At 44.7% G+C, this 27737-nt stretch overlaps 1 protein-coding gene across 5 annotated transcripts; it reads right to left on the bottom strand.

Annotated features, from left to right (window-relative positions):
* On the bottom strand, positions 1–27578 carry rassf5 (Ras association domain family member 5). Of its 5 annotated transcripts, none has more exons than XM_018686747.2 (6): positions 26649–27578; positions 12858–12985; positions 3533–3643; positions 2825–3158; positions 2616–2731; positions 1–2517 (listed from the first exon to the last, which is right to left on the bottom strand). In XM_018686747.2, the coding sequence occupies exons 1-6, from the start codon at positions 27451–27453 to the stop codon at positions 2374–2376; spliced, it is 1638 nt and encodes a 545-aa protein (XP_018542263.1). In that variant the 5' UTR covers positions 27454–27578; the 3' UTR covers positions 1–2373. The 5 variants fall into 5 exon arrangements, with proteins under 5 accessions (XP_018542263.1, XP_018542261.1, XP_050930358.1 ...); XM_018686745.2 differs by having other exon boundaries at positions 3533–3646; positions 26649–27577; XM_051074401.1 differs by lacking the exon at positions 26649–27578 and adding an exon at positions 20661–21955 and having other exon boundaries at positions 3533–3646.
* Between the last annotated feature and the right edge of the window lie 159 nt (positions 27579–27737).

The following is a 27737-nucleotide window of genomic DNA, read 5'->3' as shown; positions in this document are numbered from 1 at the left end:
TAAAGCGACAACCTTTTTTTATTTCATTTTGATATTCTGTACAGTTCTACTGATATATTTATACACACTTCTTCAAATAAAACAAAATAAATTGCAAAAAAGCATTTAGTCTCAACATCCTTCACATAATATCATGTGGATGGTGTGAACCATGAAATAAATAACACGCATGCACGCACACAAACTCACACACAGTCAGAGGGTTTGTTGGACAGACACACAAGTGTTTAGGAAAGGGGACAGAAAGAAAAGATACAACACCACCCAAGGAACACATGTAAAAGCACCCATACACTCCACTCAGGCACCTGTGTGCTGAAACACACCTTACATAGATACACTGGGATTGGGGGGGGGGACACGCAAAACAAAAGGCACTGCCAGCAGGAACAGCTTGAGCTTTGGGTGATGATGTTAAAAACAAAAAAAGGAACAGGTTTGGGTTTACTGAGAAGCATGTGCTTATGGACAATGGGCCTCATTTATCAGCATGTACATGGAATAAATGAAGAAATATAAGTATGTGTGAATTTTTTTAATGATTTGGTTAAATGCATTAATTTTGTGATACATGCATGCCAAATACCATTTCCAAAACAACCTAATTAGCAGTTGTAATGTGTTATATTACATGTGCACTCAGTGTATATTTTACTACTTGATAAGTGAGGCCCAATGAGGGAGTGCTGATGACACACAGACACTCATTATAAAACACTATTCACATTTTTCTCTCTGCCCTGGAAGAGCATGCACGCACACACGCACGCACGCGCACACACACACACACACATATGCACACACATACGCAGGCACACCAACCAGTAGGAATGATACCAAAAGAATATTAATATCTGTAATAACAACAAAGTTAAACCTTGTCACTCTTTTTCCAGTGTCTACATAATACATATGAATTGCAAACACATCATTGGTACATTATAGCCATTATCATGAATCTTATAAATTTTCTGTTTCTCTTTTTGGGAGTGGGGGGTAGGGGATGGGTGGAAGGTGTAGGAGATAAAAGAAAAACAAAAACAAAACAGAAATCCATGCCCAGCCTCAGCCGTCGTGGGCCATTCAGTGACCTGCATCAGTATGTGCAAAACAGAGGCTGGTTTAATTTTTACATACACCACCTTTAATTCCATAAACACCCAAATGTCTCTCTTTTCCCTTTAAAATCCTCTCAATAGATGTGTCCCTCTAAGCTTTGGTGTAAAAGACAATCACATTCAAATACAAACCATATACCATAACGGTGTATGTAAAGTGTAAAATCTGTAAAGGTATGTGAACTGCCTCCCTCAGCAGGCTTCATTTGCAGGTGGAGTTCAAGCAACGTTTGGATTGTGTGTCTGTTTGGAGGATCAAGGAGAGAGGCAGGAACCGGGGGTCTGACTAATCTCCCTGTCAAGCGAAGCACTTGACATGGCATTTAAGTGGGCAGACAAAAGTGAGCTAAAATAGGGCGGGTGTAGGGTGGAAGAGGGTTCTCTTTCCTCCTTTAAGTTTTATCTTTGCTCAACACATGCTCCCTGAGAAAAATCAGAGAATGGATCACTTTCTTATCCTTCCATTCGTCCTTGGTCTAAGCAATGAAAGCAAACGCAGCCTTCTACTTCCTACCAAATAGTCAGTAATCCAGCCCTGACCCTAAACGCCTCCCTCACAAATTCACACGTTATATTCCAGCCAAAAAAATAAAACATCTGGTGATAACCCTATACATTTCCAAGAAAGAAAAACAAAGAAACACACAGAGTATGATTGTCCTTCCATCCCAAAGAGATGCAGAGAAAAGTAATCATGCCTTCTGTTTCTATTCTAACTCTATGTGCAGAGGGATGAGCTGAGAGAGACTCATGCATAAGTAACACTTGCAGTAGCAGCAGCAGCAGTAGCAGAAGAAGACGGAATCTTTAAACACCGCTGATTCACATCAGTCCCAAAAGAGATCTCGAGTCGGAGGGGGTTTCAGATCTTTCTGTGTGTGTGTGTGTGTGTGTATGTCCTTGGCAATGAAAACACTACTTGTCCAATTGGTGTGCAGACCACACACTCTGTAGCCTTTCATGTCACCTTCAACCCCTGATTTTCTCCTCAAAGGGGGTGGGGGTGGGAGGGGACCTATGGATAGTGGGGGGGCTTGTAAGCGTCCTGAGAGAGGGTATGCCTCTGTGAGTGGATGTACTGTATTCTCATTTGTGTGTATATGTGGAGGGTGGAGACAAGTTCACCCCCTGGCTCCAGTCTCTGAAGATCAGGGGTCTTGAGAGGGAGTGATGGGGTGGGGGGTTAGGCGTTCATAAGGTCAGTCTTTCCCTGGGTTGAGGTCAGAAGGTAACAGGTGAGGGTGGGGTGAGGGGGTCAGGGGTCATGTTGTCGTAGGGCCTGTTGTAGTTTCTGTCGGTACGTGGCGTATTTTTGCTCCACTGCCCGCACGCGCTCCGCCTCCTCTTTCTCCAGGATTACCAGGAAGTTTTGTAGCTCAGGGACAGAGAATGCATGCCACTGAGAAAGAGTGAAAATAAGAGAAACAGATTAATATGCCATTGCAGGTACTTGTATTGTGCATATGTGTGTTTGCATGTGTTTCTGTGCCTTCTCACCTCCACCTCTCCAGTCTCATTTTCCTTCAGGACAAAGCTGAGTTGGTCCGGGTCAGGCCCAGTGATCAACCTCAGAAGAAGAGGACGCTCACACAGAGGAAGCTTCTGGAACAGATCTGCACACACACACACAAAAAAACCCACATTATTCAATGCTGTCTATTTATTTTCTGCAGATAAGTTGGTAACTGCGTGTGTTTTTTCCTCACCTTGCCCGTCGCGGTGCGTCTGCCTGTACAATGCAAACTTGCGGGGATTGTCCAGCACCATGAACTTCTTTAGCAAGCCCTGGATGACCTCTCTGGTGGTGGTCAGAGAGCTGATGTGGAGCTGCTTCACACAGTCGCATGGTAGGTAGAAGGATGTTCTCTTTTCGCTCTGCCCGCAGTCCATCCTTTCCTGGTCCTCTGATGGCGTCCGACTGCAACCGCCTGGCTGCCTGGACGCTCCTTCTAGGCCTGCCGCCTCCAAATCAGGGACTGTGACAGGTCGATTGAGCCTAAGGTGGACCTTAATGAAACCCGTGTAGGATCCATCTGCAGCCTGGAGCACACACAAAGAACGAGAGACGGTAAGAGAGAGGAGGCTCATTTAAGCGTATACATGTGCACTATGGCAAGACTGGAAAGAGGTACTGTATGTGGTTCTTTAAAGGAGTATTCCAGCATTTTGGCCTGACTCCATCCAAAGATAACAAACTTTCTTTTCGGGTGTATTACCAGTCAAGAAATTGTTATCACTTCAGCTTTTGTAGGGATTAAACAAACAAGATAGAATGTTTATTAGTGTTTAGAGGCTCAATTTCCTGTTTCTATTGTATACAGTAAGAAAGCAAGGAAGCTGTAAAAATCCAGTTTTATTGTCAGTTTGACATTACACAGTACATTCACCAGATCCAAAAAGTGTCCAAAACTCACCAGGTTCATGCCATTTTCTGTGACTTGAGCGTTATACTGCTCTATCCTGGTCCGCACCTCTTCCTCTGACAGGTCTTTCGTCCCTCCCTCCTCTTCCTCCTTTTTCTCATTCTGCTGCAATGAGAGAGGCAGAGAAAATGTCAGTCTGTTGAGGTATCACAGTAGCAGTATGAGTAGTAGGAATGTTTAAATTTGACCAGCAGATGGTGCTGCTTCCCCCACTGCAAGTCATGTAAAAAATGAATGCTCTATCTGGTTTGCTCAAGTTCATGAATAGATATGTGGGTACATTAGAGTCAGGAGAACCCATATCCCTTTAAAAAAGTGGACTGACTGACTGGATGTTACATTTGGTTGAAAACCAGACTAAACAGCATCTAGGCCAGTTACTGTTCTCTCTAATTAACAACTACATGTGACAACACCTCCCTTTCCCATCCTCCATCTTTTCCATTCTCAGAAAGAAAAGCTGCCCTGACCGTGGCTGATGAGGATTCTCACAGTCACTTCACTATCTTTCTCCCCCTCAGCATGGTTACACACCTCTACAGCTCTATACAGGCACAGGAAATGTTGTGAATGGAGCAAATCACACATTCAAGCAGCGTGAGAATATTGACATCGTTGCCTCCCTTTCACCATTACTCACTTCCCTCTGTGACTAGGAATGAGAGAGAGAGATAAGATGATGGGGAAGGAGGAGAGGGAGTCAAAGAGGGAGAGGCGGTGAAAGAAACGAGTAAGGGGTAAGGACTGATGAAAGAACGGCTGCTGAGCCAGCCTTAGCAACACAGAGTTTGACTGGGTTATTTATAGTACAGTGGGATGCATCCTCTCTATCTCACAATAGCTTTTTTTTCTTCCTTCTCCTGTTTGTTTGCAATTTCTGGGGCAAAGAGAGAGAGAGAGAGAGAGAGAGAGAGAGTATGTTTGAGAGAGAGAGAGTGAATGCAGGGCAGGAATCGTTTCTGTAGGGGAGTCCTCAGGTCCTGTGCGATGAAGTCACTATTTCATTCAATACAGATGCAGCGCGCGTACGTGTGTGTGTTTCCCTACGTGTGCACGCATATAGATCAAGGAACCTTGTGGAAATAAACGCATGCACACACGCACACACACACACAGAGCACGAGTCAGGCTTAGCTCATTCTGGCAGCAAAAAGAGAAGATAAGATTATAACATTTTAAATTCAAGGCTGGCGTGTTTGGAAATATGTGTTTATGTGTGAGGAGAAACAACAAGAGCAGGGGGACTTTTGACTTTGCCTACCACATTACTGATTCTTTTTGTTGCCTTCATCTCTCTTTAGCACTTATCATCAGCCACTCCTCTGTGCAACTGTGGTCCTCCTATCATGGTACCTGCCCACACTGCAGTGAAATAGTAATGTGAGCAGGTGATTCTATTATGGTGACTGCATTTCACAAATAAATGAAATCCCTTCTAATAAGGACAAAAGTACATTTAAATGTCAGAGTTAATAGGCCTGGCTCTGTACCTCCACGGGCTCACAAAGAGTCAGTGTTCTGATCTAATCATATTCATATAAGAGTAAAATGAAAGCCCATATATTTAATGGAACTCTGTTGGATAAATAGCAAGTGTGAATGGTGCAATCTAGGGTTAAGAAAAGAATCTGAGGGATATGGAGGAGTTGACTTGTATCAAAAATTCCTCCCAGTCTAAATCAACAAACTGAAAAGAACAGAACCTTGCAGGAATTCCTGCGTTTGTATGCAAGTTTCTAAATGTATCAGTGCCCTGCCCTCCCTTTCTGCATACCAGTGAGAGTGCTCAGAGGACAACAGAGAGGGACAATAGTGCAGTTTCCGCCCCTGAGAGTTCCACGAAGTCCAGGGACGCTGCCCTCGACTGGACTCAGTCATGAGGGAGCCAATGACCGGCAAGACACAGAAACAGAGATATGAGCACTGAAAAAGCCTGTGTTCTCTGCACTTTAAGGGACTATCACTTTGGTTAACTATTTGTGAAGTGGTCAAAAAAATGTGACATGACACTCATTCACGTTGCGCCCAGTAGAACACTGGTTCCCATGCTGTCTTCTCACTCAGTAGTAGCTATCAATATGCAAGGTAATAAGACTTATCTTGTGCTTTGAAAGCATATTCATAAATATATAAACAATACATCACTGTTTCAGTGTGAATGATACAGTGTTTATCTTCAGAAATATTCTTGATACGTTACAGTTTTTGTATGGTCCTCCATTGCCCACTATGCTCACACCATGTCTTTATCTTATGAAAATTTGTCCTAAATTTTCCAATCTCATACATTTTCATATTTTGCTAAATGGCATTTTATCTGATTCATCTTTAGTGCTCTTATGAGTTCTCATTTTTGCACTTTTGAGCTCCCACTTTATTGCCTCTCTACACAGTAGGCACTGAGCTCCAAGCAAACCAAGTGCACCTGAGGACACAGGTGCTGTACAAATATGTTGTCGTGACTGAATGGTTATGACAATGAAAGACCAATTGTATCAAAAAAGAACTAGCCTCTGGCAGTAAGTGTACCCACCGAATGCTTTGTCACTGCCTGATAATAACAATATCACAGGTGTCAGAGACAGGTCAAGGCCGTATTTTCCAGGTTAATGTTGTGATTCAGATAGATGCAAAGCAGCTTAAATGTGTAAGACATATGGGACTGTTACGTAAGGGCAACACACACACACACACATATGCACACATATGTATACATGTCATGTGGATACACACGCCCTCAGGGTGACATGGGTAAGTGTTGATGCTCTCACTCTGATGAGATCAGACAAAAGAGGTCATATGACTGCTTGAAATGTCACTGCAAAGTCAACGTGCCAAACCTGTCTGTGCATATGCGTGTATAACCTGGCCTCATTTTCCTTTCCTTTACTTGAATTTGCTCTTTAATTTGTCAGTCAAATCTGTAAAACCTTTGTCAGTGTGTGTGTGTGTGTGTGTGTGTGTGTGTGTGTGTGTTTCTTGTGATTGACACCATTATCTTCAGGAAACACTAGACTCTGGGATCTATTACAACTAAGTCTGGGGACATAATGAGCTCTGCCACAACTGACCTAACAATTGTCATATAATAAAAGACAAACAAGTGGACAGAATTCAACAATCATACATCAAAACATACACACACACACCCACATATGCACACACACCGATAAAAGCGTGTGCTACGTCTTTAGTGGGTCAAGTGTCGAGGAGGAGAAGCACAAGTGAGGACACACACGCTGATTCTATTTCACAGCTCAGAGACTGCTGTGTGCCAGCTACGCCAGCAGTACACACATACAAGTGTATGCTCACAAGCATACACACGTATGCACACACACACAGGTTTGTGCAGCTATCTTTGTTAGGACATGGCATTGACTTCCATTCACTGTGGACAGCCTAACCTAAATCCTAACACCAAACGTAACCATAAACAATTCATACCTATAGTGTTGTAATGTATAGCTATGCATCATATTGCACAGTTTATTATATGTTTTGTAGGAAAACTCTTTATCTGTAACATAACTAACTACTCTCTAAAAAGGCAGTAAAGTAAAATGATCATATTTCCATCTGAAATGTAGTGGAATGGAGGTGTTAAGTAGTACAAAATAGAAATGCTCATGTTAAGTACCTGTGCTTCAAAGCTGCATAGTACACGAGCACTATAATAAGTACTGTAGTAGGTCCTCCTCAATAACAATACACAAGTGTGGGCTGTGTATAGAGTCTGAGTGTGAAGCCAACATGTGTGTGTGAAAATGCATTTTTTAGTCGACAGCAATGTAACTCGTTCATTTTCATTGCATCAAAAAACAGACCGGAGAAAATTGCACACACACACCCCTCTCTACGGTGGTACGCTCACATGCATGTGTACATACAGACACACATAAAACACATTAAAGCTGGCTGGCTTATCTGGAGCAAAAGGCTCAGCTCTGGAAATAATTCATAAAGAAAAGAGGATCTGACCTCCACTTCCACTGTTGTGAATGTAAGTATCTCCCTGTGTGTCTGTGTGCATAAGTACATTGAAAAAGACTTAGCACAGTGGCACACTTAATGCCTTATACACAAAAAAATATAATAATGTCTTTATTTACAGGATGCCACACAGATCTTTGCATACCTCTTTTCCATATTCAAACACAAGGATGAAGAGGGTACTTTCTGGGAGAATGCAGCACACCTCAGGCCTGCTTTTAATACCTACAAACCAATACTATTGAAGATGTAGAGCAATCCCCTCCCATATTAGCTAACTAGCTAACAGTGCGGCTATATTATATTTCACACCGTATTTCTCTGGCTGTGTAGTGCCAGAGAGAAATCAGTCTCTGTCAGATTGGCAGCTTCTGCGCAGGCAAACCCAGACAAGCTAACCCCAATACCCTTGTGTCTCAGCACGGCAGCAATCCTAACTCCACACGCTGACAACACAGCTGGTCAATTATTCAGAGATTATGCCTTCTCCAAGTCAGACACCAAAGGCACTGCCAGGGTGAGGACACTAAGAACAGGGCTGAACACGTTTTGTATGAATGCAAATGTAGTTAAAAGGCTTTCATCTCCAGGCTTCTTGTGCAACCGGAAACACTTCCTCATTTCTGTCTGTCTCACTCCTCTCCCCTCCTTTTGCTGTAGAAAATCAATCAATCACTTAATGTGTATCAATACCCAACAACACCCTGCAGAGCCAGTGGCACTGTATATACTGTACTGGCAGGACTGTAAATGACACAGTTGTGTGTTAAGTAATTGAATGTACAGTAGACCAAAACAAAATCTCAGGAAGTGCATAGAGTGTGCCAATATAACCATGAGTTGCTATGGTAACAGGGAAAATGGTTTGCTACAGTTAAGTAGTTGCCCTGCAAACACAAACACAAACACAAACACACACACACACACACACACTAATGCAAAAGTACCAGCTTTGTTTCTACGGAAACCTCTCCCACACAGTGTGGAGAAGAAGCTTCTATGGAATCTGTAGGTTAACATCATTAGTTCAATTTCTCTGCTAAAACACAGCAAAACACATGATCTCCATTGACTGCGGTTAACAGTCTGAGATGAAACCACACCGCAGAACGTCTTCAGACTCAAAACAGACTGTGATGCTAACTCTGTGCTAGCCGTTGACATGATAAACGAGCTGCCAAAAGGCTTCAAGGTTGATGAACAAGGCTGACAGGACAGCAGATCAATGTTGCACAACATATGCCTGACAGTAACCCTTTCCCACACCCTCACATACATTTACACACACACACACACACACACACACACACACACACACACGCACGCACACACACACACAACTTAAGCATTCACAAACACTACCACTTCCTCTCCACACTTCTGCTTTTTGGCTGCATGTTTTTGATATAAATGGCAGCTTGTTTCCCAGCCCAACTGAAACACCATCCGTCTGACCTGTCTGAGTTTGTCTAACTCTTACAATCTCATCTACCAGAGTCAGAGTGCCACCCCGATTCTGTACCTTCGCTGCAGGCCTGGGCTTGCGGAAGAACGAGGTCTTGGCCGTGAAGAAAGTGAAGTCTTCGCTCTCATCGTCCAGGCTGCAGTACCCGCTGCTCATGCTGTTACTGCTGGTCATGGAGGGGGTCAGCACTGCATTGACAGTCATGGAGAGGTCCAGATTTGGGCCCCAGCACTACAACGGCACCAGAGCAGCACGTTGGCGGCTTGAGGAAGTGCTGGTTTTATCTCAAAAAAAAAAGGCAGGGCTGACTTGGACGCTCAGCCACGGTCAGAGTCTACAAGCATCTAACTGTCCTTTACTCATCCCTCATCCAGAAAAAGTCAGTGCTCCTCTGCTGATGCATCCAGAAAGAGTTTAAGTCCCACCTGTGGGGGCGAGACAGGTGAACTCGGCTCAGATTCGGCGCTTTGCGTGCCACCGGAGAGGGGACCAGGAAATCCGAGAGCGAGCACAGACGTGTCACTTCCTCCTGACGCGTGTGTGTGTTCTGACGCCGGTGTCACACACACGCACACACCATACAGTATATGCACCTGGTCATTTGCAGCTCAACATACACACTCATACACAACATGTAACTGTCTCACACACACAAACACAAATAGGCACGCGCCGGCATCATGGAGTCAGTTTACAGGTCGGTTTCAAGTTAATCCTGCTCACCTGAGAGCACCTTTTATACCCACAAACAAACACGCATAAAAGCATGCATGAAATACCACATCCTGCTTCTGGTTTCGCTCTGTGTCTCTGTGAGGACCCACTACAGGGTTCTAGGTTCAGTCCAAGTCCTGGTTGCAGCAGCAGGAGCTCAATTATGCCGGCGTTTATGTGTGCGAGCATCCATCCATCCCTTGAGTCCAGGGTAAACAGCAGCAGAAGATCTCTTGGCTGCGGCAACAAGACGCTCACAGATCCCTGCACTACCTCCTCTCTCCTCTTCCCTCCGTTGCTTTGGCAATACTACCAGAGAGAAAGATGCCTCCCACTCAGCCTCTCTCTTTCCTACTCTCTTCCCCTCGTCTCTTCTGCCCTCCTCTCTCTCTCTCTCTCTCTGTCTCTCTCTCTCTGTCTCTCTCTCTCTGTCTCTCTCTCTCTGTCTCTCTCCTTGCACTCGCTTTGCTCCCTCACTCTCTTGCAGCCTTGCTCAACCATCTGTGGTCGAGAGTGTTATCAGCCTGTGAGCACCCTCCCTCCCTGCCTCCCTCCCCCTCTCCCTCCACTCTCTCTCTTCCTGCAAGCGACTGCACCCTGCAGAGCATGGCCACTTCCTCTTACAGAGAGAGAGAGAGAGAGAGAGAGAGAGAGAGAGAGAGAGAGAGAGAGGCAGGGGTAAGTAGAGAGAGAAATGATGAGTGAGAGATACGAAGCCTTGCAGCTCCTGTTTTACATACGTAAGGGCAGCAGTGACAGGAAGCAGCAGCTCAGAGGCTGGGGAAGATGGCTGCTTTGTTGATGATGTTGTGCTGCAGCATGCAAAGGACTAGAAACCATTAGAACCACTGTAAACACGTGGCTTTTATGTAGGAACATGACATAATTAGGACTTGTTTATCAAAACGGAAATCAATCGGGGAGAGATACAGTATAGCTAAAGCCAACTGGCAGTAGTGCAGCCAAAACCAGCTGCACTACTGCCAGCTGACTTGTTGGCGGAGGGGTGGGCTCACGGTGCTAAAGGTGAGATTAAGAAAATAATGAGTGATTGCCCTCAGGATAGAGACTAGTATGACCCCTAACCCCTACACTGACCCTCCTATCTGCCCTCTGACTCTGGCAGTGACCCCCTTGTCAAAAAGTCGGCTAATGCCGCGGTCACTGGTGAGATTGACGATGCATGTGTGCGTCTGTCTGTTTCTGTGTGTGTAATATGATTTTAAAATCTACTCAGACATGATTATAGGTAAGCCTATATGCTACTGGGGAGCTGCAGCATGCAGAGACAGTATGTCACCCTTTCATCGCGTGTCCCCCTGTCAGGTTCGACTCGGCCCGAAGACTGATCACCTGCAGCTTTGCCCCTTGCTTCCATCAGAGTAATCACTGTGGGAGAAGGCAGCGTGCAGAGGGTGGAATGCTACACACAAACACACATGCACACACATGCATACTGAAAAACACTCCTGCTGGCTTCAGGTCGATGAAGCACAGACAATCTGCTGCATGTATATTGTGACTGCAGCAGTGTCTTTGCGTACTGGGGGGAAAAAAGGGAATCAATTTCTGCTGATGCACACACAATAAGGGCCTGTAAAGATAGAGCAGAAAGTATGCACAGCCACACATACACACACAAAGCTGCAGCTATAAAACAGAGGAAAGGGGAGAAAGGGGACTGCAGGAAATAAACTGTCATCTCTCCTCTTGTCTGCAGTGCTAGTGCGCTCTATGAAACAAATGGGAGTGTGGGGAGAGAGACAGGCCTTAGTCACAGCCAGTTCACATACCTCCAAGACAGACATCATCAACGCTCACTTAATTCTAACTCGCAGCTCATCATCTTCAACTACACAGTCATTAAACTTACTGAGAGCAGCAGTGATTAAGCTAAAAATGACTCTACAAAAAAAAGAGTATATGCCATTATTTTGTTCCGGTAGATTTGGTATATTAAAAGAAATGAGGATGTTTTTGGATAAACAGTCTGAATTGTAGTTTGAGCAGTTCCTGCTTGGCGCGAAAATAATCGAACAGATATTTAAGAAAAGACATTTGGTAAAATTTACACTATATATCTTCCTCTTCGCTCCAGTTTTCGCGATCCTGATCAACGCGCATCAGTGTGGCATGATTGTGTATATTTGTTCAGGCTCTCTCTAGAAACAGAGTAGTACCTGGCACACTACCAGGGGTCTAATTTTGTTTATCTGCCTCCCTGGGTATAGGGTAGCTGCCAACATTCTGCTGCTGGCCTGCAGGGTTATCCAGTTTTCTCTCGTGCATGACATGTGAATCTGTATATGTGTGTGTGTGTCTGCATGTATGTGTGTGGACCACATTGCGTGGGTGACTGAGGCTGGGATGCCAGGAGCAGTATGCAGGCTCACACTCTCTCAGGTTCCCGTACACTCACATGTGCTTGCACAAAGAGTGGGTGCACATAATTACTGTATCACTGGATATTGTGTGGCTCATACAGTACGAGTATGAAAGCTGAAATAGATTTTGAGTTAAACTTGGTGCAAAACATTAAAATGGTGGATAACTAGATATATTCCACTAGCTCACAAAAACATCTGAGAATAGCTAACAGCTAATACAGCTATGTGATTAGCCTGATTAGTTTGCAGTCATTGGACAGAAACTGAGGAAGTGAGGATGTCAGTATCCAACACTGTTTGCATAAAAGACACCAATTCTACAGCAGGGAGATGACAAAGAGTCTCTGAAGAGAAAAACAAGAGAGGCCAGGATAGAGGGGGGCACATCCGATGCTGATGTGACATAGCAGATTCTGTCCTGAGAACACTCTGTGACCAAAAAAAGCAAATGAGCGCATACATAAATTTATAAGTAGACAACCGGGGAGGTGGGACAGCGTGTTGTGAAAGAGGAGGACGGTTATGTAAAAGTGTAGGCTTGAAGAGACGCTGTGGAATGAACCCTGACATTACCCAATTCTGTCTCATGTACACCTCTGCACCACACACACACACACAGACTCAAAAAGTTCAGTAACATTAAAAATATTTGCTTTTTCTCAGCAGTGCCCTAAAAGTACCCGTAATACTATAAACACCTCTTTTGTAAGTCTTATTCCTCACGTAATTAATTGCTATATGTCTTTGAAATGCTCACCTTGCGCTGAGGGGCTGTGGAGGAGCAGTGGCCTCTGGGAGATGGAGTTTTTTCAGGCTGCCTGTCCCTCTTGTTGCAGTCCAGCTGGACCTGGCTCTGACACTCCAGGTGACAGGTGTAGCTGCAGTCTGATGAAGACAAAAAACACACTGGTCAGAGAAAAGAGCACAAAACGCAGGACAGTAAGTAATCAAACACTGAGGCCTACACTCCTCTGTGGTATTACCTGTCAGAGAGTGTAACACTGAATAATCACCATGAAGAATTCTAGACTAATCAAACAGGAACAGTCACACAAGCACTTCCTTTGCATAGAAAACTAGCTCCATCTAGTGGATAATGTCAGACTCACACCCTCAGGCTATTAGACCACACAGACAGTATTCCTTAACAAAACATATCTGACGATACACACTTGTGTGTGCAGTGATTTCGAGAATAATCAAATTTTGATATGCACATGCAAGATATACCTATAAATGCATTGTTATAATAAGGAAAAATAGCTCTGCAGTTGAATACCTGTTGTAATCTTACCCGTTGTAATCTCAATTTACAAATTACACCTCTGAGATTAACTGCTATGCATCTCTTTTACCCATCAGATGGCAGGAAATACACAATACAGTAGAACAATCACAAAAGAAATATGACATCTTCTTATGCAGAACCATTATGCTACCTAAAATGGACATACCGAACGAGGTCCAACAAAGACTATAATGGAAACAAATATATCACATAAAACAAGACATAATGTATTGTAATGGATGGCCACACTCAAACATTCAAGCCCAACAACAACAATATAGCAGCCATGTTATGGTCAACTCCCATCTCACTTCTCAGTTAAGCAAAAAGAATAGATTTAGGTACTTCCCCCAAAACTTCCCCAAATAGTCCGTCGTTGTTCTTTAACTTTTAGTTGGTTCCACATATGACAGCGCCGCCTTGTTTATGCCCTGCGGACTTTATTGTGGCCAGAGGCTTTTCCACTGAGACGCATGGCTTCACATCTCATTCCTCCTCAGCTGGTGAGGTAATCCACGCTAAAGAAACGAGAGATTTTAAAACCACATGGGCAAAGGGAGGTTTTGGGGAAATTCTGAGTCAGATCCTTTTTTATCGTCCTGAGGCAGGAAAGCCTACATATAATCAGCAAGGTTTAATAAAAACATACAACAATTAAGACGATATTCTGTTTACTTACAAACAAACTTATAAATACTTGTTCACAGGAAACATAATGTTTTTTTCTGGTGCACCTCTTTGTTGCTGCAGTCAGAATAAGCTGAGCTAAGCCTCGTTGTTTTTCTGTCCACTGATATTAGTCGCTCTGTCTGTATCCTGCTAAGAGAGGGACACCACTGTGTCTCTCACAGTCAGCATCAGCACCGTAACTATGGCAACAAGCTTCTTGTTGACGACTGTAGAGAGAGGAGGTCATTGGTAGAATTTTTTGTTATTAATTAGATACAAGTCTCAATGTAATTACTAAAGACTTTTCCTTTCATGCCAGGAACGAAAGGTATTATTAAAGCAGCTTGTTTGGGAATGAAATGATCAGTGTATTTTGCACAAGGAGGAGAGAGTGAAGAGAGACAGGACAGGGCTTACTGACAGGAGAGACATGTCCAGCAAAGAGGAAAGTTCAAATAAAGGGTATTTTGCTGTGACAGTTCAGAGGTGGCTGCATTAGGAGCGGAGGATGGGCATAAGTATGTGTGTGTGACAGAGACAGGCTGGCAGAGAGAGAGAGAGAGAGAGGAGAGAGAGAGAGAGAGAGAGAGAGAGAGAGAGGGTAAAAGGGAAGGGCTGAGATGCCTCGCTGACAGCAGGGATGTGTTGAGGAAAGAGGAGAGTTCAGATAAGGGATACTCTGCTCCTGGTGGTTTAGGGGTCAATACAAAAAGAGTGGAAGAGAGGAAACACATAGGGGAAGGGAAGAGAGAAACTCCTTTCCTGTCCTGCATCACTTCATTCACTTCATCTGAGAGAATGTGCCTTTATGTCCCCATCTGCCATACATAAAAGAAATGTTCAACATTCTAAGAAATACACTTATGCAGTTTCTTGCTGAGTGTTACATGAGAAGACTGATGCCATTCTCATAACTTAGCTTAGCACAAGGACTAGAAACAGTGGGAGAGGGAGCTAGCCTGGCATTATCCAAACACAATAGAATCCACCTACATAACCCCCATAAAACCACCAACAACAAATTGCCATTTAGAGCCAGGCTAACTGTTTCCAGTCTTCTAAACTGAGCTTGACGGCTGCTGGCAGAAGCTTCATATTTGGCATAGACATGAGAATGGTGGGGATGTTCGCATCAAGAAAATGAATGAGTGTTCTGTTTCTTGCAAAGAAACAACAAAGTCATCTTTCCATTCCCTGTTACTCATCAGAATGCATTGTGTGTATTCATGGTATCATGTTTGGGAACTACTTTTAAAGACATTACTCCAAAGCACTACCAGTGGCCAAAAATTCCACGGGGTACCTTTAAACGTCTACCGTTTTTCTCAAGACAGACATCTGTGTTTTTGTTGGGTGGTGGCTCCTTGGTCTTTCCTCTGATAATTCGTTTTGAAGACAGGAATTGGACAGCTGCAAGGAAAAATGGGAGCAACGCTCAGGAGTGGAAACCTTTTCCTGTTCCACACCTACAGCTTGATATGCCACTGTCAGCAAGTCATGGTTCACCTAGCATCCACACTATTCCCACACTGATAAGACACACAGTTTCTGTCTGTCATTATATACAGGCACAAAGAGAGATCGGCATTTCAGCATTTTGGACCAAGTGTTGACGCTGCTGTCTGACTCAAACTGACAGACAAACACCTACAGTAACAAAAATTTGTGGTATGACTTTATGACCACAGGGACATGTTTGTTTTACAAAGACCAGTGTCTGGACATGACTAAAATTAAGTTGTAGGATTTGGTTTAATGTGAAATAAGTGTTAGAGTAACTCACAGGATTTAGGCTTTTTCTTGTATCTATGCATGGGTGTGTGTACAAGCTTAATATAAGGTCTACCTCCTTGTGATGCAGTGTCATGCATGTATAAGCGCTAACGAGCAGGTGGAGAAACTGCAGCAGCGGTCCTGTGACCCAGAAGGGCTCTGAAGGTTACAGTATGCAGGCTGTGCTGACACAGGCACAATCACAGGGAATCATGAGGGAGACAAATGAGAGAGAAAGGAAAAGAGGAGGGAGTCAGCAAAAAGAACACATTTTCTTGTGTGACTTTTCTGCATATCAGTGGTTTGAATTTCTCAGATAACCCCACCCCCAGACTGTGTGTTATGGCTTCCCTTTTGCTCTTCTGTGGAAAGTCCATTGTTTCACCCGCCGTGGAATGGGGAAGTTGCTTGGCCTTAAAGACAGCGAGAATGATTCCCCTCTGCTGGAGTTTTAGGGAGAAGTTGTGTTCAGGTCCAATAATGGGAATGGGTTTTGTTAGAAGACACCCCCCCCAAGTAGTTTCTGCACATGCATACACAATTTGTTTTCAACCATATCCTTGCCACCCTGCTTCTCTATTTATCACTCCAGAGCTGGAAACTACCTCATACTCCCTATATTTGCTTTCGATTCTCTATGTAGTCTACTCCCTTTGACTGGAAAGTGCTTTAGTCATGCACCAAACTTGAAGTACTTGTAAAAATGGACTCTTTTAAAAGTATGTATAATCTGAAGGCGAGCTAATCTAGCTGTCAGTGTTAATAGACCTTTTTATTTGACTTGCCTTGTAAGATTCTTTGTCTGGCAAACTGCGGAACTATGATTCCCCTCATATTAAATCCCATCTCAACAGGTCAACCATCTTTATTATTCCACTTTAATTTTTTTTTTTTTTAGATTCTTTCTTGTATAGTCGTACTCTACTTTTTCTGATATCAAATCTTTGATACCATTTTACACAATCCCTCAGACCTGATTCTTAACATATTTAAATTATTCTATCATAACTCTGACTTATGGGTTTTGTAACTGGAATTTCCTATGTGCTGCTGCTCCTGTAAAAGCTTTTTGATATCAGTGAGACATTTCCTTTTTGAATAAAGCTATTACAAAATTCATAAATGTGCATTGATTCATGCATCCAGGGATGAAGTTGAGCAATAAACACTCATCAGGATCAGTTCCTCTGCACAGAGCCATAATGTCTGGAGTGTGTGTGTTGTCTCAACAAGGAGAAGGGCTGTAGTGTTATGTGCCGCCATGGTAGGCTGGCTTTGGACCGCTCCCTCACAGCAGGAGATGTGTTCACAAACTCCCCCCATTTGTCTCTCATCCCATCATTCCAGTCTGACTGCTTTTTAACTGACACTGCCTCCAGACAGAGAGAGGGACAATGATGCAGACAGATAGAGATGGAGACAGAGACAGCGTTGGAAAGCTCCATCGGTGCGGCGGAAAGAGATGAGGAAGCTCGGAAGTGCAGTGTGTAAAGATCTATATGTAGCGGCTATCTTAACTTCCACTGCTGCACTTGGGTCGATAACACCCGCTTGCGAGGGAAGACAGGAAAGGAAGAGCTTCGATTACGGTGCGTTTAATGACGACAGGTCTGTTCTCAAAAGAGGACAGTCAAATTGTCTTGGTGGAGGCTGGTAAATGAAAAATCTCCACAGTCATGTTTCTCCTTTCTGTCCCCTAAAATGTCTGTCTTTTGTTTCCTCTCAGCTTTTGTCATTCTCAGAAAGGCCAAGTCGCCAGAAAATTGGCCCATTTCGCCTTTACCCCATGTAACTGGAGATGCTGCGGTGTGTGTGATCAAAACTGGACTATGTGCTCTGTGTGCGTGCAAGACAGAAAGAGAAAGGAATTGGAAGATAGGGGTTGTAGGTGGTTGTTTTTTTTTCTTTTTCTGTAAGACAGTGGGTGTGGGACAGACAGGGGAGGGTAAAGACACAGATTAGAAGTTTTTCTAAGGTCATGGAGGATGTCTGCATGGCACAAGATAGAGACATAGTGGGGACATGGAGGGTGGGACATATTGTCTTCTCTCCTTGTCTGGGTAAGAAGGGAGGGGATAAATAGGGGTTAGGTAGCTATAAAGTATAGGGCGATGATATTAACACGGTCACTAATGAACCTAAAGGGAGCTCTGCAGGTCTTAGGAAGGAATTAAGAGCAGCTTTGGGGTCTTTGGGGGGCTTTAAGCAGTCTGATCCCATCATAGCTCATTTGGAGCAGTTATCTATGTTCTCCTACTGTGTAGCTCATGCACACACACACACACACCCAATCGCATAACTCCGTGTCTACTACTGTGTCTCCCTCATTCACACACACAAACTCAATGAACTCAAATCTCCACTAACCCAAATCAAATCCGACCCCTCACCTTGACATCTGCGTGTATTTGTGTGAACAATAATTTCATATTTGATAACTGACACTGTTTATCTCCTATCACAGCAGCAGCATCTCTATCTCCCTCTCTGTCAGCACCTCCATCTGTGCAGCTACAGATGCTGCCAGAATTAACTAAACAAACAAGAGAAAAACCAAGCTTTAATTTGTTTTTATGAAGGCTTACTCTGTACAAATGGTGCAGCTGAGGGCTTTAAGAGGTATTTTCTCTTTGCTTCTTGAGAAAAATTTCTTCAGCTTATGACTACATTATCACTGAGTTTTTATGTTTTAGTGATTTTATGTTATAATTTCAGATGGATGCTCTGACTGTGGGTTTTCAGAAATGGGCTCAGGATTAATTAGATGATAAAGAATGCACTGTTCTCAGTCTTTAAACACCAGTGTTGAGGGTGACATTTCACCAACGTAACGGCAACAGGGCACTTGTGATTACATTAAACTTAACAGATAAGTCAGTTTTACACCCACGCCTCCAGACAAAGTAAATCTGGGTGTATGTCTCTTAATTGTGAGGTTATATGTCCCAACTGCTTGACCATCTGTGCAGCAGGACAAAGTATTATTCTGATATTGATGTCGCAAATGTAAAATCAAATAAGAGAATTAAATCAATGTGACAAACAAAATTCTTAACTCAAGGCCCACTTACTATATCTCCAGAAATTTCAGCCATGTCTCTTGGCCCTGAAGAACTTTGGTTATTACCTCCCCCCATATACAACCACCTCTTATAACCAAAGTTCTATACTTAGATATGATGATGACAACTGAACCATCCCAATGACAACTGAGGAAACTCCATCAGTTGATGAAGGCCATGGAATGGGGCTGAAGAATGACTTGTCCAGCTCAATCACATTGATGTTATGCATCTGATCAGAGAAAACTTCTCAAATAAGTACAACAACAAGAGACAGATTACACAAAGGTTAGTCAAAATAAAAGCAGCAGATGCCGACAGATGACTAAATTTTAGTTTCGCATATGAGTCAAATTCAAAGAACACTGAGTCTTACATTTTCCATGATGCAACCAACAGCATCACCTTTACTGATGTGCAAATGTCCATTTTTCAAATTCCATGTCCCTCTGTTTGCAACACACGCTTTAACTGAACACATATGACTTTGTAACAGTCCTCTTCTAAAACACATTATTACCCTCCGACCACATCTGAGATGCTGAAGAGACCACAGTCACCACGTTATTATATTCTTAGTCGTTCAGAGCATTCAAGAGGAATTTCCAGACAGCTGGCGTCATCTGCGATTATGACACACTTTGGCAGAAGATAATTATAGATTGAAGATGCAACAGAAGAGGAACTGAGGAATCTGGTTTGGGCCAGTTCATTCTTAAAAGGATTAACTGGGTTTCCTTTATAAGGGAACACCATCTAAAAATAGCCATTATCTGTCTGCGGTAGCTCTGGCTTTTGATGGCGTTTTCTGAAGCTTTTGAGGCTGCAGCATGACGTCACTCAGGTGGAGCGGTGAGCTCTTGATGAGCTGCTCCGTGACTCATGTTTGGTCAGGGTCTTATCAGGTTTACACAGGAGGGCACACCCACACACACACACAAACACGCAAAAGAGCTGCAGTAAACATCTTTTTTTATTCAGCTGTCAGTCTCTCGCTGTGAATAGATCAATAATTCTGCAGCACCCAGCCATTTTTGCTGCCTGCCTCTTTTCACCCCATCCACACTTTGTGCTAATGTTACATTATGTTAAAAAAAAAAAAAAACGGAATTAAAAAAAACTGCATTAGCTGGTCGTCTATTTGGAGAAACATGGGAAAAATCGATGCCACGCAGCCTCCAGCAGGCTCACTCCTCTCTCGAATTCCTGCCACAAATATGAAAGTCGATACGATAATCCACTTACATAGGATTTTATCAGCAGATTGATAATGTGTAGGTTTTCTGTGTTTGCCTGTGTGTAGTTGTGAAACAGAAACGTCTGTCTGGAGCAAGCATAAACCGTAGATCCTGCTGCTTTCATCTGACCTGTTTACTGGACTATTCTACCATTTACAACCAATCTGCAGTGTCTGTCCTCACTGTTCACACACAATCTTACACACATAGACATTATGTGCTCTTACACAATAGCGAGGGGGACAGATCAGCCGATAGAGAGGGGGGTATAGACAAAGAGTAACTGGGCTTGAGGGCATTGCAGTTCACAGATAGACAGATGCACACAATACCCACATATTTTGGCCCACAGCCGCCCTTTGAGGCCAGCCCGGCTCAACCTGTCTACTCATCATCTTTCCCCTTTTTTCCAAAGTACTGCCCCCTCTTTTCACCAGTACCAAAATGATCTGGATTCCTTGTACAACTTCAAGTCTCAATTCCCACTTTTTACTAGTTGTGCACACTCCATTCTCCTCTCCTCTCCATACCTGAGGTGGTGAGCAGAGATCCGTTAGATGATGATCGTCGGAGGATCCGCAGGCTGTCACTCCAGGAGCGAGACTTGGGCAGCCTCTTCAGCAGCCGCCCCAGCCGCCTCGAGACCTGCCCGAAGCAGGCGCTGCCAGCCTCCCCTTCTGAGTCACCCCTGACCTCCTCCAGATGCAGCGACACCTGGCCGAGAAACGTCCGGCCCACCCTGACGCCTTCAACTGCTCCGGGCCTGACCCCTGCCGCTGCCACCCCCTTGGCCCTCTCCTCCTCTTCTTCCTCCTCCTCCTCCTGCACCTCTCGCCCCGGGACGAGAGGTGCTATCTGTGCCATGGATGGGGCATGGTGGCACCAACCGGCAGGCACCGTCCTGTGCAAGTAACCCTCGCTGGCTCTCCTGTCCTGCCCCCGGCCGCCCCTGTCCCTCTGAGGACTGCCCCAGCGCCAGCCCCCCCAGTTCCCCCCTCTGCCATCCCAGCGCAGCCACTCTGCCACCGGTGCCACGCTCCGAATAAACAGCCCCCTCTCCACTCGCTCTGCCACCCCTCCACCTGTACTCCTCACACGTTCCCCAATGCTCTCACGTCTCTACCTGCCTCACTCTTTCCTCCCCTGGCCTGCACCTGACCGATCTCCCTCACACCTCAGCGTGCGGACATGAGCCCTGATTCTCTGCTGTGCTGCTACTTGTTCCTCTCTAACGTCTCTCCGTTATCAATGCTCCCTCATCCTCTCTCGTCCTCTCTCTCCCCCCCGTCTCTACTGCAGCACCCACACACTCTGCAGTAACAAACAGCCAGCTTAAAGAGACAGAGACCCCCAGATACGATCAAAATCCTGGCTGCCCTGTTCCCCTCTCTCCTCTCTTTCCAGTAACAGGAGCCTTTATCCTTCCCGTTCACTCAGTGGTTGACAGTAAACTCCTCATTCATTAGCCAAAGACCTGGTGGGATCTCCATACAACAGAGCACAAACACCACAGACCACTGCAGAGCTGGTCACCGACGCTGCCACCTCTCTCTTCTCCCCGTTTTTTCCGTCTCCTTGGTGTGAAACCCCACAGCCTGGTCGAGGGGGAAGTGAGTCAGCCATCCTGTCTAACCCCACAACAGTGACATAGCTTGTCAGTGTGAGGGACACGCATCACCTCGAGTGTGTGTGCAGGGATGCTTGCATGTGTGGGCTGAGTTGATGTGCAGTCCGCCGGTTATTAATATGGGCTGCGAAAGAGAATGAGAGAGAGATAGAGCTACTGGGAGTTATCCTCCTGCCCTACTTCTAAAACTGAAGAGTTCGGAGGAACAGGATGTGCTTCACTCACAAGAGGATGACATAATCACGAGCAATGCCACAAGAAGGGTACGCTCTGATGTCACCGCCTTTCCCCGCTTCAGCGCCTGATGTATTTTGTGTAGGTTGAATATGATGTCATGTGTAATGTCTGTGTTTTTTTTTAAATCCAAAATGTCAAATTTGCTCTCAGCCAACATGTGCTTAAGAACCTCTTTGTCCTGTCCTTGCTGCCCTTACCACCTCTTCCTCTGCAGTCCTCCTATCACTATCACACAAAGGGCGACCTAAATATAGCCTGCTTGAAAGTCCCCACTGTTCTACCATACGTACAGCAGAGTGGTGATGCACAGCAAAGAGAGAACACCGCGCAGGTGTTTCTGTAAGAACAAAACACCCTTATCTGCATGTCCTATCTTGTCACTACATATATTTATCAAGGTCGAATGATGTTAAACAGTCTGAGTGGGTGAAGACTGTTTGTGTCTAAGAAACTGAACAAAAAAAACTTGACTGATATTGAAGAAAACCACAGTATAACGGAAGTGTCAGTGCAGTAATGTGTTTGGCATGTGTTCAGTAGCTCTTTTCAACATTGAATGCAGCTTTGTATTCAGATTCTATGTTTTCAACTTAAGACGTATGAGCTCTGAAGGAATGTTTTGGCTGAAGTCTAGTTAAAACTATATTCATCGCAGGTCTGGCAGAGCGGCAGCAGTGGTATGCCGAGACAAGAAGGTTATGAGCCATTTAACACAACCCTCCTCCCATGTTTTCTTCTTCCACTGTGAATGGAGCTTTGAGAGGACCAACGTGAAGCGGATGAGAAGGTTTCATAAGACAAGGCCTGTACTGTGTAGACCAGGGGGAAGAGGTAAAATAAGGAAGAGACGGGTGTTAAAGGGAAAAATACATCCCCCAGAGAGAGATTAGGAATGCCACAGGGCATAAAGAATACACTGGGAGGGTAACTGTGATGGTCTGTGGCACATGTGTGTTTAGGTGAGTGAGCATGTGGGGGCTTCTTGGCAGCCATGTGTCAATACTAGTATCCCTGTGTCTCAGCAGTGACCGGCACATGACCTCACATTTGCTGCTGCTGCTGTAGATGCACTGTAACAAGGATCTCAATTCAGCTTGCAAATATTTAAGCACAAACACCTTCAACAAGGCTTAATCAAAGTCTGAGATCTATGCAAGCTAATGCTGCTCACGAAAGTGTTGCAAAATCACGTATTGAAGGACTCTGATCTCTCCTTTGGGCATCTTATAGCCAAAGTAATTAATCGATTAATTGCAAAAAATAAATTTTCACGAAGGGAGATTATTCAGTAACAATAGCAATCATCAGTCGTCGCCCAACTGAAAGTGTAAAGAGGCTTTAGGTGTTTAGGAAACACATTACTTTAAAGACACTAAGTATTTATAAGCAGCATATAAAAACCTAATTGACAGTTCACAGCACATTGTAATGTACTTATAACAAATACAAGAACGCTTTAAGTGATTGTTATGTATTTATAATCCTTACAGGTTTGTTTAGAACTATTTATGGATGTGGTAATGTTCACAAATATCTGCTTTAAAATCTGCTTCAAACTACATTATAATGTGTTATAAACCATTAACAGATCTGCTGCTCAGATGCTAAATAGGGACAGTTAAGTATTGATCCAATATTAAGTGACAAATATATATATATACACACACACACACACGTATATATATATATATATATATATATATATATATACACACACACACACGTTAAAGAGTTGCACATCCTCTTGTCTGACAGAGATGGATGCTAGAAGCGAGAAACAAACTCAGCACTGGTGCCACAACAGCATGGTTCCCTGAAAGCTTTAATTAAATATTAATCTGGTGTCTGACTCTGTCTGCCTGTCTGTAATCCCAACCTCTTCATCCCTGAGGCATAATCCCAAAAAGGAGACACCCAGAGCTGGGATTAAAGAGGCTGCCATTCCCCACCCTCCCTCACACCTGGTATTCCCTGACCAACGGCTCAACGGTAAGATATGACAAATCAAATCATGAGAGGTGATGAACAACAAGGTGATAATCCAGATTTATACTACTGTTACACACCTTCCTGAGCAGTTTTGTATTTTTTTGTATTATTTTTTGTAAAAATAGAATTTATTATTCTTTCTTCTGAATTAATTTGACTGTACATGTGTGTTTTCCAGTGCTTACAGGAGGGTAGTATCAGATTAGTGTCAGTAAATCAGATATTCAGAGCTCATACATGTCTAGACTGTCACACTTATCAGACATGTTTGTCATATTTATGCCCCATTAGGACTTGACACCACACATGGCTATCATCTATATGTGTGTAGTGTTTTTATATATATAGGGTGGGGGTTGCTTTATAACTAGACATACCACAAATCAAACTCCCATCTAACTCCCAAGAGGAGGAATAAAGATATTAAAAAACACAGCACAAACATGGATGAAAGTCAGCAGTAGGAATTAATTCAGAGGTCTATACAACAACAGAGCAGTAGTCTATGAGACTGGGAGCTCTGGCTAGGTTGACAGATTCCACTGCAAGCCAAGGCCACATCAGAGCAGTCCCCGCAAGTTCTTGACTCTCCCAGGGGAAGGAAGAGCTGCATGGCCGCCTTAGTGAGCTTCCAATGCAACAAAGCCAACACAGATAGGAGAGAGGGTGATAAATTAAAGACAGAGGCAGAGGGAGCGAGGCACACAGTAAGACAAAGACACAGAATGATGGTTGTTTACGGTCGCAAGGCCTCCATCTCTCACTCCCTGTCATTTGCTGGGTGTAGTTGAAAGAAGAGCATGTGTGCGTGTGTGCACCGTTTCTATTTTAGCATTTTGGTTGCATTTCTCCCCACAAAAATACCCTGAAATGCCTAAATTTGTATTGCATGTCATAAATGTCCTGGTGACCCCCACGACTGCGCACCACAATCACCTCTGATGTTTTCCGGGAAAAGGGAGCAGAGAGGACAGAGGACAGCTGCTGGCAGCATAAAACTAGAGCTAATTAGCTTGATCCATAAAGAGACTACTGAAGGAAAAAAAACACTTGGTGCAGTTCTTGGGTTATAAAGAAACTCCTGGCTCTGTGTGTGTGTTTGGGTATGTGTGTGTGCATAGTGCTCTAGTAATCTCTGCTCTCGCTCCACTGAGCTCTTGCTGATAGCACACTAAATCAGACAGCTCTGCAGTGCTGGGCAAACTCTCGTTCTTTTCCCCCCATCCCTCACTCACATCGCCTTTCTTTCCTCCCCGTTGCTCTTGTCCTATCTCTCCGTCCCTCCTCATTTTTATCACCCTGCCTCCCTCTACCTCTTCTCTGACTCTTCTTCTCCACTATTTTTGTCAATCCAGCTCCAAACTACTTGTCATCCTTTCCCTCTGTCCTTCCATCAACCCCTTGGTGTCATTCCCTTTATCTGCCCCCTTTCTTCTCCCACTTCTTTCTTCACTTTTAATCCCTTCAATTTCTTTATCTCACAGGGCTCTACAGCCGCAGCCCCCCCCCCGATGACTGAATGTTGCTGACACAATGCCAACTCAGCAGCCACATGCGCTCAGAGACACACAAATTCCCCCACACATGCACACACAGGACTCATGCATGTACAGTATGTGCACAGAGAAGCCCCCATACACACAAATGCTCTTCAGTTAGAGCTGGGTGTTTATAGCACAACGCGTGTGTGTGTGTGTATATTCAAGCCAGACTAAACACATATCCACGATGCCAGGTCAAATTGGCTTGGCCCAAACTCTCTGCATCCCAGAGCTGTGCAGGTGGGAGTGATGTCATCTGCCTGAGCAGCTCTCAGTAATACAATAAAGTCAGTACAGTCAGGTATGTGCGTCCAGAGATGTCAGGCACAATGAGTGTAAAAAGTTTTAAATGGCCTTAACCTGGCACTCTAATATACAACCAAGGAAAATATAATGCTTTCCTGGAGTGTCCCCGACTCCCTCTGTACGATTCCTGGAACAAATACTTTGCTCTCACATCCTCATCAGTTTAAAAACACCAAAACACACATACATGTTTGTGCACACTCACAAATGAATACGAGTTTTACAGAAATTTCCACTGCATTTTATGGAGTTCAATAGTGTGTCACTGGTGAATTCTACTATCTTTCCCCGGCTTTTTGAGCTGAGGCTGCAAATCACAGAGTGAGAACTCTGGGAGGCAAAGCTGGAAGGACAAGATAATGAGCTTTCCATGGAAGATTTTTTGGCTTTGTCTGTGGAGCAAAATGCTTGGAAATGTCCTTCCTTGTCATACTGGCACACTCACAAAGGCACACGCTCTTTTTTTTTGCGTACAAACACACACACACACAAGTGTGAAAGAATTCAGCACCCAGCTACTTGTATCCTTCACAAAATAATCCAATAGTACCAGAAAGAAGATACAGGCCACTGACTCATGACTCCATGTGTTCAAGCAAAGCCCATCTCATCAACTAAACACAACCAACACAACTGACATAACCGTGCACTGTTTGTACTGATGTGCATGTTTTGGATTCACATAATATAGAAACAGTGTAGTAGTGACAATGTTGTAGCCAATGTGTAGCCTTCCTGTTGTTAACAGCAATTTCCACATGTACAGTACAAATTTACTGTGAGGACAGATTAGCATGCTGGAGGACTTAACTACTTACTTTGGCATTTGAGTGCCTGAGCTGTGATCTTACGACTACAGGCGTCGCACCAGTCCTGCGGGACGGCCTTGGCCTCGAACCTGTGTCCTTCGCCCCTCTCGCTCCTCACCCGGGGGTCCACCCCCTGGGGAAAGATGGACCAGGCCTCCCTGCGGGAAGGCTCGAGGCGGGCCAGCCTCACGACTCCGGTTCTGCCCTGTGTAACCCGCTCCAGTGGGAGAACACCACCGCTCTCTCCTTGCGCCGACACAGACGAGGAGACGTTATCGTGTCCGCTGTCTCCGTTCCGAGAGTCCCGTCTCCCGTCCCGGTGCCGGTGCGCTCCTTTGTGTCCGTTCGCGACCGGTTGGCTTGGCATGACATTGATGCCCGACCTCTTGAGCGAAGTCCCCCTCCGACCACCGGTGTTGTGGTTTGAGTCACAGTCAATGTTGCTGTTGCGGTCACCGGTGATGTGCCCTGTGTGACTTTCTCGGGTGAGCCTATCGCAGTCCGTGTTGCCCTCCTCTCTGTCCCGGTCCGGGCTACGTGGCGCAGCAGGGCCGGCCGGAGCTCCGCATCCTCCACCGGGCATCATCCCTCCTTTCACCGCCGTTTCTCCCGCTGGTCCTGGAGACAAGGGCTGAGTGTCCAATTCGCCCTCAGTAGTGGCGGACCCGCACTCCCCGCCGCTCCCCGAGCGTCTCCTGAACATCATCTTCTCCTTGGACGATTTCCTCGACGGGGTGCTTTTCCTCCTGACGCCGGGCAGTTTGAAGGAAAAGAGCGGTTCCGCGTGTTGACCCACCACACTCGCAGACGCCATTGTCCTGTTCTGTGGTGCGTGTGTGTTCGGCTGTTTAGAATGTGTATTAGTGTGTTTTCCCTTCGTGCTCTGGAATGTAAACTCAACTCACGCCCGCGACAAGCGTGTAGTAGTGACGCAAGGGACCTGACAGCTTTAAATGCCGCGAGCGCGCACCCCTAACGCAACAGGAGCGCGCGCACTAATCCCTGCTTTATACTGAAGGTTTGATTTGGTGTTACTTCATGAATTATTAAGCACCAATTCACTGGATGAAAACAACCCACATTCAGACAAGTCATTGT

Source organism: Lates calcarifer, linkage group LG12 (genome assembly GCF_001640805.2).
Source record: "Lates calcarifer isolate ASB-BC8 linkage group LG12, TLL_Latcal_v3, whole genome shotgun sequence".
NCBI lineage: Eukaryota > Metazoa > Chordata > Actinopteri > Centropomidae > Lates > Lates calcarifer.
The sequence above is the reverse complement of the archived record's forward strand: the minus strand, read 5'-3'. Positions and strand labels throughout refer to the sequence as shown.